The sequence below is a fragment of the Egretta garzetta genome, unplaced genomic scaffold (assembly GCF_000687185.1).
Source record: "Egretta garzetta isolate BGI_Z169 unplaced genomic scaffold, ASM68718v1 scaffold2, whole genome shotgun sequence".
In the NCBI taxonomy this organism is placed as follows: domain Eukaryota; kingdom Metazoa; phylum Chordata; class Aves; order Pelecaniformes; family Ardeidae; genus Egretta; species Egretta garzetta.
Window position 1 is genome coordinate 3343798 of NW_009258894.1, and position 19436 is coordinate 3363233.

Genomic DNA, 19436 nt, shown 5'->3' on the forward strand with positions numbered 1-19436 from the left:
CCAGCAGGATCCACACCCCTAAAGCCAATGTACACAATATCAGAGGCTGAAAGGCAGGGCTTTAGCCAGGAAAAGCCAGGAAGTTGTGGTACCTGCAAGCAAAGGTTTGCTATTAGGTTACTTTAATGGCATATGTAACAAAACTGTATTTAGTGCTTCCCTCAAAACTTTGTATTTATTTACGGCATCCTTTCTCTGGCTAAACAGAGAAACTTCATTACGCGAGAGTCCGGCACTCTGATTTAATCAGTCCTTGCCTTTGTTGTACCATTTTATCTGAGTTGAATGTTACTGGATGAAATTTTTAAATCTTTTAGATTTTCCAGTTTGAAGAGGAGGAATAAAAAGTCCAAATCCACAAGCAGTAGGCAATTAGAATCAATGAATGTAAGGGGGAATGATAAGAAACTACATACCCAGCTGCAGATCACTTAGTGCATTTAATGGTAATGCTATGTAACTTACCCAGTACATCATACTTAAGTGGAAGAATAAGAACGAAGGCACCTGCACCTTTTTAGGAGAATCACCAAAAAAGTCATGCAAACTTTGTTGCAAAACCAGTGTTAAAGATTGACAAATTCAAAGTGGGAAGTAAAGCCCTGAAGAGAGGAGGTCTAGGACAGCAAATGAAAGATGATGAAGTCATCATTTTTCAGTTTTGGTAATTAAGTAGTCATGGTATATAATTATAAAAGTCCTTCAGCTAGTAGTATCTACTAATTTTAGGCATGCTTTAAATTAACTCAAATTTCTCTTCTTCCTCTCTCCCAGCTCTGAAAATGGCTACAGCCAACACAGCTGTCAAGCAGCAAGAAGGCTTTGTTTCCCTCTTATCCTTCTCAATTACTAATTATATTCTAGTTACAACATTTGGATTTGTTTTTAAAGGCTAACACACCCATAACTATATTTAATTACGTTGGGATTAAATAAGCACATACAATAAAAGTATTTGCTGTTCTGGGGCAGTGACTTGAAATTTTTCTGCAGTCATTAATTCAGAAGAGGGATAAATGAATTGGAGACCACGAGGAAAAATAATTCAGGTCTCAGAAACGAAGCTGTGTATGCAAAACCCATCACCATACCATAAGCTGAGCACAGTATTGACAAAATTGTCAGATACTTTCTAGTATCAATGATATAGTAGCTTTAATACTGCCATTTTTAATTACTCTTCTTTAAATAAAGAAGATGGAATGCTTTAACTTCTTTTTGTAGGCTCTGGTTTTAATTTGTTGCAATAGAAAAGGAGTTGCTGATAGTAAAGCCAAACGGGTGCAGGCATTTTCATGGTCGGTTACTAACAGCAGTTTGTGAGTGTAGGTTGAATGGTTCCAGGAGCCCTGACACTAATGCTCAGTTTGAGGAATGCCAGCCAAAGGACTGCGTTCACAGATATTTTCTCTTAAAATGGCAAAATTAATTTAAAAAGTTTTCTTAAAACCCTGAAGTGCCACCGTGCCTTGAGGAGTACCAGGCAGTGCTCCTGTGAAGCTACCTGGGCAAACAAGTGGCAGCTGGTGAATGGACTGTGCAAGCAACACCAGGGTGTGTTCCACAGCGACCTGTCCAAATGCTTTATTTTATTTCATAGCCAGATGCATCACTTCTTCATGTTGTCTGCTACATGGGGACATTTAATTCAGTAGAGCATTGACCCAGCTCACTAGCCCTGGATACATCAGGGATTCTGAAAACAGGTGAGATAACAGCTAAACTGAGGGACTTGAAACAGCCCTGGGGAGTTCTTGGCCCCTGTGCTAATTCAAGCAGTTGCTGCCACATCAGTCCCCCCCCCGTTACGTTGTGCCAGGAAGCTGTCTGTAGGGTCAGACAGCGAAGGAGGGATAGTACTTGATGTGTCTCAAAAACTAAGCAAAGAGGCCGTACTCCTGCCTCAGTTCTCCTGCAGTCCCACAGGAGGTTACAGCAGCTAAACTGAGGTGCTGGCATGGGGTCAAGAACAGCCTAAATAGATTGCGCCACCAAGACAGACCTTGTGTTTGTTACACTACTACCTCTGACTCAAGTCCTCTTGATAGGGAATGAAGAACAAGCTGCTTGGAGATGCTGGAAGAGCCATACCAGTTAGTAGAAATGGGCAATAAATCAGGAAGCTAAAATGTAATCATGTAGGTTATTTTGCTTCCTTTTTAGATCCTTAAAGGAGCTGTTGTTTCTCTGTGGTTCTACAAAACAGTCTAGACAGGGAGCCAAGTGCTAACTAGCCTTCTTCCTGAGACTGATGGCCAAATCTTGCTACCCAGACAGTTTGGTGGAATTACGGTAGTCCACCCAGAGAAGCACACACCCAGATCTGTCATGATGGGGAGGGGGTTGCTTAAAAACCCCTTCACAGCAAGGAAGGAGATACAAGGCTCACCATAAAATCTCTCTTGTCCTCTCACACTGCTGTGCTACATACCTTTTGACAAGATGGTAACCTCTAAACAAGCACACACCTGTTTGCATAGCTGCAAATACAGGTTGAGGGGGTTGTGTCAGATGTGTCTGCATAGGCTTCCTGACAGCTAGAACTGAGGTGGGCTTGTAATGAGATCTCATAACCAGCACCATACCCAACTAACTCATCCCAAAGTGTAGCCTAATCTTATTCTTTCTTCACTGCTTCTGCTGGCAAGAGGGCTGCTCCCCCACCAACCCCCACAAAGCTCTCAGTATTCTTTTAGTAGCTCTAAAAAAAAAAAAAAAAAAAAATTTACTGTTTTTCTGTGCTGCTCAGGAACCATAGCCTAGCAGACCAGAAATCAACAATGTATATACAGGAAGTCAATTAAATACTTCTGTCATACTGTCAAAAGAGGAAAGCAGCATATCTCATTCTGCCTTTCTCCTCCTTCCTCAGCTATCAAAGAACTTGGCTTTGTTCTTGGCCTCACCAAGTTATAAACTGTTCACCTTAGGTCAGCTCCAAAATTCACAAAATTTTCTTTTGCTCTTCCTATCTTTCCTGCAGAAGTGGGTGCAGTTGACAAAAAGAAAAAAAAAATTACACATACACACCCCTTAACTTATGGGCAAGAAACTAGAAACCCAGTAACCTTTTATATTAACCTCCTCATGTCCTCCTCAAGTCCTGGGGATATTTCAAGAAGCCCCGTTAATTTTGCATTACTTTGGGAATTCTAGCATGTTTGTAGACACCATACTAGCATTATTAGAAAGAGGAAAGTATGTAAAAGCACCGAATTACTCCATTGACTTGTGGATGGAGTTCATTCAAAAGAATTTGCAGGAGAAAAGCAGAAGAGCTTTACCAGATGACAGCAATCTTGCTATGCCAAACAGGTGCTAACACAGTAATATCTTCAATAGCCATAAAAATGTTAAACATGCTTGATCTTACTTGGAAGAGGCATACTTCCATCAACACAACAGCCCCAAAATTTATCAGAGAGAGAAAAAATAATAAGAGAAATTACTAGCAACGCAAAGCACCAGAATAAAATGGAGAGTCAGGTTTTCTGCAGCCCCAGCATCCATTCTCAACCTGCAGTTGCTGATCCTGCACCCAACTCCCCAGCCTACAGAGACTCATACCTAAGTTCCCACTGCAAATGCCCCAGTCACGAGCCACGCACAGGCTGTCACTGACTGCAGTGTCTCCAGTAGGTGCTGCAGGTACCTCTACAGGGAGGTGCAGCCTGCAGCGAAGCCAAAAAGGCTATGTAGGCCTTAGGTCAACCTACTGTTTAGCATCCTGACAGTAGCAAAAACTGGCTGTGCACATTCCACATGCCCTGGTAAATGGCTCTTTTTGATAATTTGACCTCTTTCCAAGACAAAGACTATCTCTTTAAAAGCACACTGTAAGCAGCTACAGCTATTCCAATTCGTAATATTTGCCAGCGGAGCCAACACCAGAGTGGCCAGTTAGGAGAGATCGTGCAGGAACAGCCCCTGTCAGGCCCCAAGGTTGTCAAAACATGGAAGAGCCAAACCAAGCAGAAGCAGCGTGCAAGGTATGCGGGAACCAGCTGCCGCTGGAGGTGAGCTCAGCACGGCTCTCACAGGCTCAGCTGGGGGGAGGTTCCCTCTCTTGCTCAGTTGGTGGAATTGCTGCCATCGCACAGCCTCGCACCAACTCCACTCCATGGAGTGGCACCATGGTCAGCTGCTACACAGAGCTCGTGTGAGCTCTTGCTTTCTGTACGACCCACCAGGGTGCTAACACAAAGAAAACCTTTTCCTCGTTCTTGTTTCTAAATGTGTGTGTATGTATATTTATATTTACATGTATGTGTGTACGCACATTTGTGTATAGCAAGATGTATATATATGTATGTACACACATACACATACCATACGTATTTTTGATTGTACTCAGATAAAAAAATGTGTGCATTTGCAGCAGATAAGCCAGCACCTCACACCAGAAAAAGTAAAATGCTCTGAGGATTTCAGTGGAGGTTAACTGTACAAGCAGGATACTTACTTTATCTTTGAGCTCTCTCAAAAGAAATGAGAGAGGTTGTCCATGGAGGTTTCCAGACTGGGTTGTAAGAGGGGTGTTGATATCAGCATGTGCATCCACCCAGATCACACCAAGGTGTGGGCACTGCCGTGCGTGGCCACTGACAGAACCAAGTGCCAAGCTGGAAATACAGTAGTAAAGTCTTTGGTCACCACTTCTCCTTCAGAACAACTACAAGTACAATGGGAAGTCTCTGCAACTTCAGTCAGCAACACTGTCATGTTTCAACACCTCAGACATCCATGACAATAAAGGGTGCATCCCATACAAACTGCATGGCATGCCACTATCATTATTCCAGGAGATTCCCAAGTAATGCTGCAGGACAATACTAGGGCTGACAGATGAGAAAGAACTCTCTTCTGCCTCTGCTGCCACTCTTCCCACACTCTTAATCTTCAGCTGTTCTGTTCCAAATGATCTCTTAGAAAATCTAGTGTGCTCACTCATCAATTCTGCTATTCAACCATCTTTTTTATTCCTGTCAAGACACCCTTCCTCCCAATTCATTCTTACAAGCCCTACCTCCTTCAACCAATTTTCAGACCAAAGGTCAGTGAAAAAGATGAGAAACAGAGATTCACATTTTGTAAGAACTATTACAAAATGGTCTGTGTGCAGGCATTAAAAACCCATCCCAAGAGCTGACATCCTGAGCATTGAGGGGCAAGAGAGGCACATGACTAAACATTCAGCAATAAAGAAACCCCAACAGTTCCTAAAGGGACCTGATCACACACACTTTCCCAAACTGGAAAACATCACTGTTATGTCTGCTGATAGCAGCACAGTCTGGAACTAAGCAGTACTGTCTTAGAAGGTTGGATTTTTGTCCATGTTCCACCCTAAAAGCCCCAGCAATAAAAATTAAACGCTGCTGCTACCCTATGGTCTTGCCAGGGAATGACCCCAAATTGTTCTCACTGCCCCCATATTTTTTAATTAAATTCTTATATTCCAAGCATCAACCTGCAGCATGCACCACTAATTGCTTCTAGTTTGGCTCACCTGTGATCACCTCCTATAGTCACACAGCTGTGTCCAGCGGCAACTGCTCTGCTTACAGCATCAGCCAATACCTGGCTGGCTAAACCCACTGACCGGGGATATAAAATCAGGTTGTTGTACAGTTCATCATTGGGAACTTGAGTGAAATTCAAATCTCCAAAGTCGTACACTTGGCATCCTGGAAACATAGCAGCAAAAGGAGAAAGCAAGTTACTTCAGTAAGTTCCCAGAGAAATGTTCAAAGCACGGTCTCCTCAAAATCCACTGGGCAAGCACGAAAGGAACAACAGGAAGGGAATGGACTCATTTGACTATTTGCATGCCCTTGCAAACAACCATGTCACAACTTTACAGATTAGAAAGCTTAATTAAAGCTTATTGTTGCTTTAATTCAGCAATAAGATAGGACAATCATAGAAAGTCATCTAGAAAAAAATTTTAATTATTTCTTCGCAATTTTAACATGAAAAAGTACAGTTTATACTGCCGTCCTCCTTCCCAGTTAAGCAGATTGTATACAGCCTTAAATGAGCTCAGTTGCTCAAAGATGCCTAGGACTACACAGTTCACTAGCTATACCTGCGTCCTAACAGTTATTTTCCCCACAAGAATCCAGGCACAAAAGTGCCAAGTTACCAACGAAGGAAATTTTCTTACAGCACTTCCAGGCAACTCAGTGGAGGATACACTACTGCTTTATAAGAGAACCTGTCCATTTTCTCAATGCAAGATGTTCTGGAAGGCATTTTAATTCTGCAGGTTTGATCCCAACTGTCTTTGAGATCGTATAGTTGCCAGTTACAGCTTAATTGGCTGTTGAGGCCTGACAACACTCCGGGTCTAAGACTCAGCCTTTCCTAAAATGTATTTCTGCCTACTTACCCTGAAGAGGAGTCACTTTACAGATTAGGAAACAAGGGAACATTTTTGAGTGTTGCTTCCCCTTCTCCACCCAACGGGAAGCATATTTATTAATTGGCTGCATTTAAAGTTTCTCTTTCACACACATTATAAAGGTTCTCCTTTGAAGCTCTGCTGTCCGATACCATATCCTGTCTTAACAGTCATTTAGATACCAAAATTTCTAACAGTATTTCAGAGTTTCAGCTAGGCCTGTCACTGCAGGCACTGATGAGGACTGTAAAGGTCCCAAGGTATTTACAGCTACACCAATAGCGGCTTAATAAGTCAAGACCACCCTGAATGCCAGTCATGACTGTCCCATTTGCTCCTCAGAATCACTAGTCTGCTTACAGTTCAAAGCATCCAGGCTAGAGCTTGACATTCTGCCTTTAGCCATCTTATGCCTAACGGGGCACTTTGAATAATTAAGGCAAGCAAATCAAAATGAAGAAACAGCCTACTTAGGGGTCTGGGCTTCCTACTTAGTTGCCATTAATCTAACATCTAGGAAACAGGGTCTGTGAATTTGCTTGGTGGAAAAAATATCAAAGTACCATTGAGAAAAATATGACTTTATTATAATTTCAAAAGGAGTTTTGACTGGTGAAAAGAATGAAGAAAAAGGGTTGAGTCACTTGTAAGAATTAGATGGCTGGGAAATAGGCAAGCATCCTTCTTATAGCAGGGACATAGAAGGACATATGTCAGGGTATTTGCTAGGAAAAGACATGTCAGCTGAGCACAGCTACTTGACAAAGGATTAAATAAATGTAATCTCAGCACATTATCTGCAGAGACTTAAAGCAGTAAGCTGGACCATTCCTGGTTTTCAAAAAGCAACACAGGCATACAACAGCATTTTTTCCTCCTTTAGGCAATACCTAATTAGCCAGCAGGACTAAGACTGTGGAATTTTGAGCCTGTTTTGCTCAGATTTGAATGTGCTATCTGATCCCCTTGTGTGACCACTACGTTTTTAACCCTCTGTTTCATTCTGCTGCTGTGCAGAATGAAAAAAGAGTTGTGAGTTCTGAGATGTTCAATGAATGTAAAAAAAAAAAATAAATTTTTTTTTTAACTTGTATCTTCCTGCAACGCTACTTCTCATGCATATGCATACTGCTACACATTTCAAAGTTTGATGAGAGAACCTGAGTGTGCCTGGGAGACAAGTTTTGGAAGTAAAACTTCAAGATATTGTATCATTCAATAGGTATCGACAGCTTTTGGAGAAACTGTACAAGTTAGTAATAGCTTTGATCTAATACCTCTGACATCTGTGGGAAGTAAATCTGCAGTTGGGAGCTGTGTTCAGCAACTTGCACATTGCAGGACAGCACATTACACAGTGGAGTAGCAGTCCTTTCTTCCATTAAGATTTTGTTTTCTCTTACAGGACATACAAGCACATCACAGTATTTTTACCCATTAAAGTGTGAAAAAGAATAAAAAGAAATTATATCATGAAGCTCTATCTTGAGATCAGTGTAAAACAAAGAACCGTGCCATCTTTTGTAGCACTTCAAGGAACTGGTTAAGATTCTCCAGGTTATGCTCAAAGGAGACCAAACACAGCAGATTCTAGCACATGCATTTGGAGAAGTAGCACTTGTGTTCAAGAATGTCTGTCTTTAGCCTGCCCTCCTCCCAATCCCATTTGTAAGGCAAAAAGACTTGGCTCAGCTTCTGAATAAAAAAGGCCATTCATTTCTTTCAATCACATCCAGTTCATACAGCTTATGATATGGGTATGGTAGAGATGGATGGCCAGACACACACTTTTGGGATCCAGAATTCTGGGATCTTGTCCACCTTTTCAACAAACGGTACTTTCATACCACCTGCATTAAGATGCCTCTCTCTAGTTATTTTTATAAAAAAGCCTAATATCTGTTAAAGACAACAGATGCTTTCCATTTTTATTGTAAAAAAAAAAAATAAATTTTTTTTTTAACTTGTATCTTCCTGCAACGCTACTTCTCATGCATATGCATACTGCTACACATTTCAAAGTTTGATGAGAGAACCTGAGTGTGCCTGGGAGACAAGTTTTGGAAGTAAAACTTCAAGATATTGTATCATTCAATAGGTATCGACAGCTTTTGGAGAAACTGTACAAGTTAGTAATAGCTTTGATCTAATACCTCTGACATCTGTGGGAAGTAAATCTGCAGTTGGGAGCTGTGTTCAGCAACTTGCACATTGCAGGACAGCACATTACACAGTGGAGTAGCAGTCCTTTCTTCCATTAAGATTTTGTTTTCTCTTACAGGACATACAAGCACATCACAGTATTTTTACCCATTAAAGTGTGAAAAAGAATAAAAAGAAATTATATCATGAAGCTCTATCTTGAGATCAGTGTAAAACAAAGAACCGTGCCATCTTTTGTAGCACTTCAAGGAACTGGTTAAGATTCTCCAGGTTATGCTCAAAGGAGACCAAACACAGCAGATTCTAGCACATGCATTTGGAGAAGTAGCACTTGTGTTCAAGAATGTCTGTCTTTAGCCTGCCCTCCTCCCAATCCCATTTGTAAGGCAAAAAGACTTGGCTCAGCTTCTGAATAAAAAAGGCCATTCATTTCTTTCAATCACATCCAGTTCATACAGCTTATGATATGGGTATGGTAGAGATGGATGGCCAGACACACACTTTTGGGATCCAGAATTCTGGGATCTTGTCCACCTTTTCAACAAACGGTACTTTCATACCACCTGCATTAAGATGCCTCTCTCTAGTTATTTTTATAAAAAAGCCTAATATCTGTTAAAGACAACAGATGCTTTCCATTTTTATTACCATCTGCAGAAGTTTACTGTTGTTCAGATAGAGTTCATAAACCTTGTAGCAGCTTCTGTTCCCAGCTTTGTGCTCTCCTCTTATTTAGGCCCACCATTTTCATGTGCTTGCAGAGGCTAGCTCGTTTCCCAGGGCGATATGAATGTTTTCAGACAACTATCCAACAGCTATCTGATTAAGATACAGTTAACCTCAGAAGTAGGCACTAATCCAATCCTCAAACATTAATAATATCTTTTCTTCCTACTGTTTTTTTCTAATTGTACCTAGAGTTTTGAAAGCTATGATTAAATGACCTTCAGGCAGAAAGAAAGCTTAATGAACAGACTACACACACAAAAAATTCACCATATATAAATAAACCATGTATCCTGAAGTGATTGGAAGTGTGTATGCACATGTGTGCACATATATTTATCAGGATTAACCAGATATTAAAAAGGTGAACTCAACATACACATTTGTCTTCATGCTTATTGAACAGCAAAGAAAAAGAATTTGCCAAATTATTAAAGTAATTATTGATGGATTTCCTTAGCTTCTATTCAGCATGTCTCAGATATTAGTCTAATACTTTAAAGGCCTGAATTGTTTTCCATTTCATCTGCCTGCTTGCACATAGTTTTGGTTTAAAGAAATTAAACTTAATCTCTCAACTACATTATTTGGTCCAATACAGAAATTGCTAAATGGATAGACATGCTGTAATGCAGTGCAGTCTGGTGGATCCTGCTGTTATTTGGCCATTAGTGAAAGAATTATATAATCCACCACACCAGACATGCACTTACTTTCTTTGGTAGTTGGGGCATTTATTTTAAGATACTAATGGCTTTTTTAAAATCAGCACAGAAAGTTAACATGAAGAATATATAAATGCATCTTTTAAAAGATAGCAGACGCAGGTTCTGAAAACTGGAAAAAGATGTGGGCAGACAGGAAAGTCAGCTTCCTTACATTCATTAGAAAGCACAGCATCCACACCATTTGTCAGTGCAGCAGATGAGGTCTAGCCAGGATTGAAGTTCTTTTTAAAAGGAAACTGTACTCTACAGTACTTACAAACTAAACACCACAGACATTTTTCTACTTTCAAGCTCTAACAGAATTTACATTCAAATGAAAAAACATTCTGTTTGATTCATTAGTCAATTATATTTATTTATAACAAACAAGTCCATACAAGTCAGCTTCATTAGCACTCCGGCTGAAGAGGACACTTTTTGAAGTGAGGAAAACAATAAACCAGGCTTGATTCATCTATCTCTGTTACAGGAGCTTGAAAGAGATACCAGGGAGGTAGAGGTGTCAATCTGACTATGAACACACAGTATAATTACATAAATAAGATGCAGACATGCACAACATTCCTCCTGTTCGTATGAATGATTAGTGCGTAAAGGCAGCATACATCTCTTCTACAGCTGAAGAGTGCAACCCTCAGTGGTCCAACACTCCCCTCTGGCAGAGTTTCATCAACAGGGCTGCTCGGGGGCACATTTTGGCCAAAAAAATTAATAAAGTAGCTTGAAATAGTTTGTACAGTAGATCTTCCCTAGGTCAACTTCTTTTGACCAGAACAGCTTAGGGAAAGGTCACATAGGCATTCAACCAGCAGACCAGTGGATGGAAGGCAGTCATTTCTTCAGCCTGCACAGCCAGAACCAGAACTTGACCTATCTCTGGTAAAGGAAATCAGCATTTTTCATAATTAGGAGCCAAACTTGTACTTAGGTAGAAATACCAATTAAGAATACATTTAAGAAAATAAAGTTTCCTGCATGCCTTTTCAAATAAAATACCGATGTAGCACTCAGGCTCAACCCCATGGTGCTTATAACCAGGACATAAGATGCCCTTTAGCAAGCTAAAGGTGATGTTCACCTCCTAATATCTTAAAATACAGTCTATTTATTCAGCACCCACAGTAAGCAGCAGTTACTATAGCAAGTAATTTCCCTGCACAGATTTAGAGAAAATTGTCTTCTGTAAAAGCAGGTGGCTTATAAATCTTGGGGGCATTTAACCAGAAAACATCTGGGCAGCAGCAGCCTCCCCACCTTCTTCTCCTAGGATGCTGCACCAGAGCCAGAAGCAGCACTCTGATAGAAGGAGATTCAGCTTTCAAAATCCAGGCTGTCTGCTGACATTGCCCCATGGCATGCTACTGTAACATGGTTATAACAACTCTCCTAGGCAGCAAACAGGAATTGGAACAAAAGCATATGGAACACGAGGTAGAAGTGATCTCCTGACACTGCCTGTTTACACCAGGTATTTGAGAACTAGAGGTAAAAAAATAATCCTAAATTAATAGGAAAATTATTTCCTCTTCCCCAGTGTTGTTAGCTCTTACTTCATACTATGTGTACATAAAACCGCTTACATGAAAGCATTACTCCTGCGAACAGTTTTCTCAGATTACAGCCTTAGTCAATCACCACAGACACAGAAAGGCTTTTCAGAAAGTAATGAGTGTTATGAACAATACTGACTGATAAACTTAACATTTTCCTTCCTGTAAACAAAAGCAAGGGCTACAAGCTACTACCATCCTTTTCAGTATGAACTCATTGGCTTATGGTATAGACTAATACTTTCTCAGAGACACTGTCAAAATGTTGCGCAACAGAAAACAAATAACTTGATTCATTATGACCTGTGCATTCTAAAGCCTATTTTAAGGCCATTTTAACCCTCCAGAATTATTTGGGGCGTGGGGTGTATAAAAACAACTATATAAACAAAGGGCCTACTTTTGTTTCACACGAATATGAAAGGTTCCCACTACAAGAGACTGAGACTTCAGCAGCCTAGTGTAATCATAGCTTTCTTGCTTGGAAGTTCTTACACAGTGGCTAATTCTCTTTGAATGGAATATTTGTCTGCTGGAAGAAATCTCCTATTCGATACAGATACTTGATGGCTCAATAGGTTTCTGCCAGCTCTAAAATTTCATTTTGTAAGAGGGAAGTCCATGTCTCAGTTATCTCCTTTTGGCATTCTGAAAGGTCTAGTTTAAGATAAAGTTTCTGTACCTATTTAAAAGGCTTCATCTCATACAACAGCAACAAGCAAAACCAATTCCAGCTGCTACCCCAAGTCTGTAGTCACAAGGTATCCTTTGCATAACACCAGCCAAGAAATATTTTTTTCTCCAACACCAAATCAAGCAGCCACCTCATTTCCCTTTGATAACCATTTGTAACTTTAATCTCTTAGGAAATCCAGTGTACTTGACCTGAAGAGGTCTCCAAAAACGTCAGTATGAGGTGTTGGGAAATATTTGCACTGTGGCTTGCATCAGAGATGAGACAAGGAAGTAGCTATTGCAGTCTGCCACTCTGCTGACAAACTCTGCACAAGTTCTAATTCCCTTCAAATAAGCTTAACCCAGAAACAGGTCCCCGTAGCAAGAACAAATGTAGGCACTTGGAGCCATAGGAAGTCATAGTACAAGAAACTAACATCAGGCCAGCTGAATGAAAGATCTGATTTTTTTTGTATGCAACTTTAGTGCCTCATTCCCTGCTTTTCACCAGGTGGTTTTACAATGGAAATTTTCATCTTCCATCCAAAAATATTCGTCTGTACCTTATTCATATAAGCATATACCTGCCTTGGATATCTTGGTCTTGTCAACCCATGATGAGAGACAGGAATAAAGTTTCAAATGAGGAAGTCACAACAGATTCTGTGCACCATAAAGCAGGTCAAAACCCAACTCATTATCCAAATTTTCTTTCTGTCATCTCCCTTTGTGCCCCTCCCCAGTAACTCCTCCCCTTCAACACCATTTATGGTAAAAGAATAAATAAGCATGTGATCTAAACTTATTCCAATCCAGAGATAGTTTTATGAGTGCAGAAATTCAGCTAAGTCATGTATTAAAACTAATTTTTTATAATATAAAAGTATCAAGGATGAAGGGCACTGCCATAAAACCAAAGAAATACAAAACCCGCAAGAGGTCTGTTATTTGGTCCTTGAATCTCATCTTCCTTTACTGAAAGATTAAGAAAAATAATCAATATAGGTTTCCCAATCTGCATAGCTTATTTTTTTACATGCATAAGGAACAATTATGATTAAAGCACCTACTGAACTTTACCCTAAATTAACAAAGTTTCTTCTAAAGCCAACTTCATGGATAATGTGCAACCTGGAATATGCATCAGCCAAACAGGAGAGGAAAAAACCAAACAAACATCAAATCAATGACTGACACAAACCTTTTCATTCCAAAGCAAGAACAAGTAGACAGTGTCCTCCATCAGCATGGGGAAGAATCAGAACTGACCTACTGCAAGGAGTGCTCTGACTCCATCTACTTTCACTATTGGCATTTTTCTAATAACTTCTAAGGCTAGTTGTAATCATGCAAGTATCAACAGATACAACACTAAAAAAGGATAAGCCATAACTGCTGTCAGAGCACACGCCCCCACTTCCAGGAGTTTAGCTTCCCATGCTCAAGGTGAGCTAGCCGACGAGGTCTGTTATGAAGAAGCAACCTAGAAACAGCCTCAGTGGAGGCCTCCCCAAAACAGCTCTCTTCCAAAGCCTCAGCAGGGCTCCTTCTGCCTGCCTGGTTATCAGAGTCAGCTCCTGGCTGCCTTCCCTCACAGAGTGGAGCAGCACCTGCCCTTGATACATTCTGACAACTGGCATAATTTCAAAGACTCACTGCAAATGCCAGTTAGGACCAGTCCATTTAAACTGTGTTTTGATTTCTGTCAAACTGCTGGTCTTTAAAGCTAACTAGTCATGGCTAAGCAACATTTGAGAGGTAAACAAGAATAGCAGAGTCTCTTGCCTCTCTATCCATATCTGTATAAATAAAAATAAGTCATTTATTCTAGTTCTGGAAAGAAGCTGCAGTACTACACAAGCATGTTTTACTGATTTTATTAAACAAAGGTGTGCATGCTTGTGTCTGAGGGAAAGAAAGAAGACTGTCATTTACCTGTTCTGTTTCAGGGAAAAAAGGGAGGGAGGGTGTGCCCAGATTAAAAAAAGGGTATTCCCATTTCTGCTTTGTAGGGGAGAAGTCTTAGCTGTTAGTCTAACATCTTTATGCTTATCCTAGCTGATTTTCCTGAGAATGTTCCTAGCAAGTTAATAGCTTTGACAGTACTGACAGCAGATGTGATCAGAAAGAACAAATGGACAGCAGCATTTTCTCATCTCAACAATGCAGAGATTTAACTAAACATCATGCTGCTTAAAGTGCCAGTGGTTATTGAAAATTTTGTCCATCTTCAATTTCAACTTTATCAACAGCAGAAAGTGTGAGGAAAGAAGCTAAAAAAGACAGGTCTTGGTGTCATCTATACCATAAATTTAGACTTTATTGGAATTCTACAGACTAGAGATATTTGACTGTCTCTACTAAACTAGAAAGTCCTAAAGAGTTTAAAATACTGAGCTTTGAAGAGAAACAATTGAGATAAGAGGTAGCACAAAGCTAAACTAGATTCTAACTTCAAGAATACTGAATCCCTGACAGATCTTGTTTCTAACACAAATGGATATTTGTCAAACTACAGGCTGTACGTCCAATCTTAATTCAAATATAGGGCAAGCAGAATGGTACAGTTTATTAAAGTCTTCAGGAATATAAGCAATGCTTTAAGCACATATTTACTGGATGGGATGATTAAAATTATTTTCCCAACACTGCAGCTGTAACTCTTGCCAGTCCATACCTACTGAACCCCAGCACCAGTACTTCATTATGCATACCTTGGTGCATAATGGAAAGACTATTTATCTTCCTCTTAAACTCTTCATCCAAGAAGATTTAGAGTAGAAAAAGAGGAGATACGTGTAGAAGAAGCTGGTTCACGATTTACTGTTAAGACTGGAACTAACCTTAGGAGCAATGTTGGTGAGGCAGCAAAGTTGAATTGCCATTTTTGGCAGCAGTAGGAGTCCAATGGTTTTAGGCAAAACCTCTCCAGTCACATGGAGCAGCTCCATTCCTCTTTTAGAGGAGGTTACACCTTTCTGAGTCACTACACTGACCTCCTGAATCCTGTTACTGAAGAGTTTTGTTCCTGTCAGACAAAAGACTGTCAATGTGATGGTTATTCTCTTTGACAAGTCTACTCTACTTCCTCCTGTAGGCCACATGTCTCTGCAGTCCACTAACTTGTCAAACTAGCAACTCAGACCCAGACTTTGTTAATCTATTCTAGAGTAATCCAGACCCAAGTTTTACTAAACTCAGCAACCCAGCCACACCTAGCTCTAAAGAAAGAAAAGGAGAAGGGAAGGAGGGGGAAAAAAAAAAAAAAAGAAAAGAAGAGAAAATCAACAACAGTTAACATACAAGAATGAATACTTGGGAATAAATTTTATACTAAAGTTGTTCCCATATTAGCAACAGAGATGCTCTAAGTCACCTCAAGGGCTACAGCAATTAACACAACACCTTCCTATTACTTATAAAAATCTGAGAATGGTCCTTCCCTCCAAGAAATCCAGAGTGTTACAAGTCTTAAGTTTTATTGGATTCTCTGCTTAACCTGCAGCAAACAGGAGAAGTTCAAGAAATTCTCACTTTAAAGAACTTCATACTTTGCATCTTCCATAGCTTAAGTCAAGTGCATCTGTCACCTATCTTCCCCACTCCTTCCCACCATAAGTCCAAGAGCCTCCACATATTGCACCCCTTTCTCTTTACTGCCAGAACAATACACAGCCCTGCAAGCTTTGTACCCTCACCTCCCCCATGGCAGGGAGTTATGGGTCTTGGCAAGATAGAAGAGTTCTTTGTATTTTAGTTTTCCCTTTGGGGCAGAAGCAAAGCCAAAAGACAAACATCACCAAGGTGAATAAAAAGCCCCACAGGATTAGTCAGTTATATTTTAAATTATCCCTGCTACAGACTTGCACACCCACCGTTTTTGGCTTGGGAGCTGGACTCCTGCTACATTAACTCTCCTCCTGAGTACACCTCAAGCTACTACCAACACATAGCAATGTTCTCTCTGCTTCTAACAGGGAGATAAAAGTAAAGTTAGTGGCTCAGATTCATCTCTGACAGTCTGGTACAGACTAGCGATACCATCTGCCTCTGAGCTCCCTCCTCAAATTTCAGCCTAAGCATAAACAAGCTGTTCATAGGCAGTCATTATTTTAGGCACCCAAGCATTTATCATACCACGTAGGTATAGTCACAGTCTCTTTCAAGGGTGGGATCCCCGCCCCCAAAAAAATAGAAAATGGAGTAGCAGCTCAGGACACTGCAGTAGAACTGTGGAAGAACAGAAATTAGGATAGGGTGAAAGGAACAGTAAAATTCCCTCCCAAAGATACCAGTCAGTGAAAGCAAAATGCAAAACAGTACAAAAAGGAGGAAACAAAGGTCTAGTGTTCTCACTTTGGTGCAGCCTGAGCACTATCAACAGAAGTCATTAAATCAGGCATACAAACATAGGAAAAGCCATGTGGTTGTTTGCTATTCTGAGTAACAAAGTATGCACACATAAGACTAAAACAAACAAACACAGTACATGCATCTTTTTACCTGAAAACTACATTTTAGAAGAGACTTCAGAGCATCTTTATTTTATGCAGGTCAAATTGAATTTGAATATACAAATGGAAAGTGAAAAAAATGAAACTTCACAATTTCAGGCACACAGAAGAATCTGATCACCAGTAACCTTTTCCCCTTGAAACACAAGAGGGCTATTTTATTTGAGAGTTACTGTTAATACAGAGTTTTCATTACAGGAACATTACCTCTTTCCCCCATCTATGCTTCCTTGGGCTGCCCAGAATCTACCCTCACTCTTCTACTGGGAAGCATCATTCCACAGCTAGCCTCATACCCGTTTCCAAGGCAAGGAAAATTGTGTTTATAGCACTCGTCACATCCCAGTGGGGAATGGGGGCATGCAACAACAAACACTCCCCCACACCCCATGGACACAAATGCTTCAGAAGTAGCCAATACATACATGAGAACAGAAGCCCCATATGTTAGATAAATGTTATTTCTTTCTAAATGAGAAACCTGGTCTGCTGCATATGTTAGATAAATGTTATTTCTTTCTAAATGAGAAACCTGGTCTGCTGCAATATTATTTACCTGCTCCTGGAAAACAAGCAACTAGGTCCCATGAAAACTATTAATTCTTTTAAGAGACTGTCCAAGTTAATAATAACACTATTGCTCTATTGCCTTCTCCAAGGTATAAGAAAATTCATAATACTAAAAAGCAGCTAAAGTTTTACTGCCAGTTTCATGTACCACAGGAGTCCAAGCTATGGCATTATTATGACATTACAGGCAAAGCTAGCTGCCAGCTTAGAGAAGAAAAATAGATAGCTTATACACAAAACCAATTATTTCGTAAATTTCCATGAACAACAGATGTGCGAAATACAAAAGGCTACATAGTAGTTTCCTCCTCAATCTACCATCCTACCCTCAAGCAGATTGTCTTTGCAAGATAAACAACTGTTCTGTGCATGCTGGTGACTGTCATTGTTTCAGGATGGGCCCTCACAGCAGAGCCTGTTATAATCCATGTGCCATCCAAGCCTGCTCACAAGAGAGCTGCAGAGATTTAAGAAGCAATAAAGAACAACACCAACTGAAAAAACCCCAAACCAACCAAAAAACCCAACCCTACCCCTGTGGAAGAATACCTCAGCAATAGGGAACTGAAACTGCAGGAAGAAGAAATCCAACAGCCTTTAAAAATTGTAAGGGAACAGCAAGAAAATATCTCCATATTAATTAACAAGTAAGGAGTCCATAAGCAACTAAACAGTGAAAGTATTTTTTACTTTCTGCTTATTTTTTAGTTTAAGCTGACTTCATTTCTATCCCCACTTCTTGTTACTGGAATTCAGACAGGGCTTATATCCTCCTTTCTTTCCACCTTCTCCAAGTTCTTCTTGAAGTGAGCTTGTGTCATGCAATTGAGTTTTTTCTGTTGGTTTGGTACATGCCGACCCCACCCCCCCACAAAAGAGTTCTCATAAAATGGAAGTATTAGATCTGAACTACCTGAAAGAAAATCCCAATCCTTCCAGTATAGAGTTCTGTTGTCAATATAAAAATAAACTGCTGCCTACAGTCTTGCCTAGAATAACAGATCCTCCTTCCAAGTCTGGTAACTTGTTAGTTTAAAATAAACACTAAGCACAGTAACATCCAGACCTGCTTTTATTCTAGTACAGAAGACCTCTTTTAGACACCCTCTTCTAGGTCATGGGTCATACTCACTAGAATTCAAATATCGCTACGGATGGCAGGCACCTCAACTTTGCACAAAACAAGACAGGAAAAGAACACCTACTCATTTGATCACAAACTGGGACTTTTCTTCAGCTTGTGAATCATAAGATATGCAGGATAAGCCTACAGGGCTGCACAGAACAACAGCTTCTGTTTTAAAGAGGTCTTACAATTTAGAATAAATTTGCTAGAGGATTATTAGGCAACTGTCTCTCCTCTGCATGCATCTAAATTCCACTAATGCTCATCACACAGAGCAGGTAACACAGTTCCTTCTGTAGTCCACTCATGCAATCCATCCCTATCATACAGTTTTCTGTAATGCTTTTTAGAGTAAAGATTCCCCAAGGCAGAATTCAGCTCTACAAGTTTCTATCCCTCATGTCCTGTTTCTAGTAACTGTGATACAGTTTTCTGCAGTTCCCAGCTTGTATAAGTGATAGGTGCGAGAAGATGAAACACAAGTGCTTGAATTGGATTTGCTTGAACGACAGTAAAGGTAGCAGCTGAAAACTATTGTGGTAGACCTGAAACTTTCCATTCACACAGTGCTATTTGCAAACGCTTTCAAAGCAAAACTTCAGACAAGACCTCATACACAAACCCAAGGATTTTCTCCAGAAAGTTCTGAATTTCATCACCTGAAAACACACAAGTGTTTTAGGGAGAAGGTAAGTAGCTGGTAATGAATATGGAAAAGACAAACACACGAGGTGAGAAATCGAGGGACGTAATCAAGGGTAGTACTTGGCTGGATACACTGAGCACACAGCACGTTTTAAACGGCCTCACGCCTCTCCTCCAGCTTCTCTGAAGTCACCGTGGGAGCAGCACACACTCCGCATGCCAACGAAGCGCTCGATGCGCCAACGCAGGAGACACACGGGGACACCCCGCTTGTTTCTGGGAAGCCGGGGAGCATCGCGGCCGGGGAGCCGCGAGCTCTCTTTGTTCCGGGGAACC

General features: G+C 40.4%; 1 protein-coding gene across 1 annotated transcript in view; it reads right to left on the bottom strand.

The window, feature by feature from the left end:
* The window catches only part of ARG2 (arginase 2), a 22465-nt gene extending 3070 nt beyond the window's left edge, over window positions 1–19395 (bottom strand). The window contains 4 exon segments of the mRNA XM_035889794.1: window positions 2–92; window positions 4463–4622; window positions 5510–5759; window positions 19266–19395. Of these exon segments, the coding sequence (XP_035745687.1) occupies window positions 2–92; window positions 4463–4622; window positions 5510–5759; window positions 19266–19395 (631 nt within the window).
* Between the last annotated feature and the right edge of the window lie 41 nt (window positions 19396–19436).